The 2811-nt window shown below is 42.8% G+C and overlaps 1 protein-coding gene across 1 annotated transcript in view; it reads left to right on the plus strand.

Annotated features, from left to right (window-relative positions):
* The window catches only part of LOC142282074 (filamin-B-like), a gene marked incomplete at both ends in the record, with an annotated part of 16098 nt that extends 13523 nt beyond the window's left edge, over window positions 1-2575 (plus strand). Inside the window, 2 exons of the mRNA XM_075332932.1 lie at window positions 772-874; window positions 2435-2575. Of these exons, the coding sequence (XP_075189047.1) occupies window positions 772-874; window positions 2435-2575 (244 nt within the window). The remainder of the gene's footprint in view (window positions 1-771; window positions 875-2434) is intronic.
* Window positions 2576-2811: the final 236 nt, after the last annotated feature.

Consider the following 2811-nt stretch of genomic DNA (forward strand, 5'->3'; position numbering starts at 1 on the left):
TTGCCTTTTTTTTTTTTTTTTTTTTTTTTTTTTTTTTATAGAAAAATCACAGCCAACCCCTTCTAGATCATTATTGACCCTGAAAAGAAGCCTCTCTTGATTTGAAGACCTCTGTGTTCCTTCTTGCACGATACATTTCACTTTTTTTCCTTCACTTTTGTGGTGTTTTATGTTGTTTTTTGTCTTTTTGTGTTCTTGAAAATCATCATTCTTATTTCCCGAGTTGATGGTCCCACCGCCCGGCTGCTGTCCTTCTCCACGCTGCTTGCACCGATGTATCCAAATCACCTTCTTTTCTAGATTTGTTTCATTATATCAGGAGTTTTTGATATTTGTTTTGCACTTTATAGCGTTTTATGTTTCTATGACATGCCGGTCATTTTGCAAATTGACGCCGTCTGCAAAGATGAGCCTCATTGTATAAGGGGACGTATATCAGGAGAAATAAGTATTGAACACGTCACCAATAAATACATTTCTAAAGGTGCTTTTGACATGAATTTCTCACCAGATGTCGGTAACAACCCATCCAATCCACACAGGCCAAGAAATCAAACCATAAATTAAGTAATGTGTAATAATGAGAAAATTGTTGACGCGTTCAATTCTTATTTTATCCGCTGTATGTGGTAGAGCATGATCTATGAAGGACCGACCCTTAAAGAAGCTATATATAAAGCAATTCTTGCATCACACACGTCTGTTTGCAGAATCGCCATTTCCAATCATGGCTCTGTTCTTCTAGTGTTCATACGATACTTTCTTTCCCAGGTATCGGAATCTGCGTACGCCCCCGTTGGCTCCATGAACGGTATGGGATTCAAGCCTTTCAATTTGGTTATCCCATTTTCCGTAAGAACAGGAGAAATAACAGGTAAGTGCAAAACAGAAAAACAATCTTTGTTTTTATACTGTACTGAAACAAATCCTGTGGACACTTTTGACATGGAGAATTTTTCTAGTTTCAGTCTAAAACCTTCATTGTTTCATTCATTTTAAAACCCTCTTAAGTGCAGTTTGCAGCCTAGCCCAAGTTTCTGATTTTTCTTGTGGGAGCATCTCTCCCAGTAATATAGGCTGGATGTGAGGTCTGTGTGTCTCCCAGTAATATAGGCTGGATGTGAGGTCTGTGTGTCTCTCCCAGTAATATAGGCTGGATGTGAGGTCTGTGTGTCTCTCCCAGTAATATAGGCTGGATGTGAGGTCTGTGTGTGTCTCTCCAGTAATATAGGCTGGATGTGAGGTCTGTGTGTCTCTCCCAGTAATATAGGCTGGATGTGAGGTCTGTGTGTCTCTCCCAGTAATATAGGCTGGATGTGAGGTCTGTGTGTCTCTCTCAGTAATATAGGCTGGATGTGAGGTCTCTGTGTCTCTCCCAGTAATATAGGCTGGATGTGAGGTCTGTGTCTCCCTCCTAGTAATATAGGCTGGATGTGAGGTCTGTGTGTCTCTCCCAGTAATATAGGCTGGATGTGAGGTCTGTGTGTCTCTCCCAGTAATATAGGCTGGATGTGAGGTCTGTGTGTCTCCCAGTAATATAGGCTGGATGTGAGGTCTGTGTGTCTCTCTCAGTAGTATAGGCTGGATGTGAGGTCTCTGTGTCTCTCCCAGGAATATAGGCTGGATGTGAGCTCTGTGTCTCCCTCCTAGTAATATAGGCTGGATGTGAGGTCTGTGTGTCTCTCCCAGTAATATAGGCTGGTTGTGAGCTCTTTGTGTCTCTCTCAGTAATATAGGCTGGATGTGAGCTCTGTGTCTCTCCCAGTAATATAGGCTGCATGTGAGCTCTGTGTCTCTCCCAGTAATATAGGCTGGATGTGAGGTCTCTGTGTCTCTCCCAGTAATATAGGTTGGATATGAGCTCTGTGTCTCCCTCCCAGTAATATAGGCTGGATGTGAGCGCTGTGTGTCTCTCCCAGTAATATAGGCTGGATGTGAGCGGTGTGTGTCTCTCTCAGTAATATAGGCTGGATGTGAGCTCTGTGTCTCCCTGTAATACAGGCTGGATGTGAGCTCTGTGTCTCCCTGTAATATAGGCTGGATGTGAAGTCTATGAATTGCTGTTTTCATTAACTCGTATATAAGCACAGCTTCTGTCCTGCACTGTCAGATCTGTGGCTCGTTTGCCCTCCATAAGACTGTAGCTTCTTTCTTCCCTCTCCTTTGCAGATCTGAGTACAACTCTTTCCTCCTACCTGCTATTATCTCTAATACAGCGCAGGGAGGGGGGAGAACAGAGCAGTATCTTTGCAAAAGCATTGAGCTAAATAGTCGACTTGCAGACACCCTGTTGCAGCAAAGTGGTAGAACGGTTTCTTAAGACTTTAGAACGTTGACTAACTTTTTGCATTTAGGAAGTAAAGGAACAATTAAAAAAAACCTCTACACGTGTGTCCATGACCTTTACACATATATGTTTGATTCTGCTGTGCAGGTGAAGTCATCATGCCGTCGGGCAAGACCGCCCCTGCGGAAATTGTGGATAATAAGGATGGCACAGTGTCCGTGCGCTATGTACCGACAGAGACTGGACTCCACGAGCTACATACCAAGTTTAATGGAGTCCATATTCCAGGTATGGTAAAGCTATAAAGACTAATTTCATGGAAAATATGAGGTATATTCTATTATACGCACACCGCTGTGATGCCTAATCTTGCCATGACCTCATATTTCAGCCTCCAGTCCTGCTCTCTACGCCGTGGTGGTTGCGGAAAAACAGAAAAATACCAAAATATAGTAGATCTGAATCTTCAAACAGCTCAGCAGAACATAGCAGTCGCTTCAGACATCCTCTAAATATTTTTTGAA

This window comes from Anomaloglossus baeobatrachus, unplaced genomic scaffold (assembly GCF_048569485.1).
Source record: "Anomaloglossus baeobatrachus isolate aAnoBae1 unplaced genomic scaffold, aAnoBae1.hap1 Scaffold_4937, whole genome shotgun sequence".
In the NCBI taxonomy this organism is placed as follows: Eukaryota; Metazoa; Chordata; class Amphibia; order Anura; family Aromobatidae; genus Anomaloglossus; species Anomaloglossus baeobatrachus.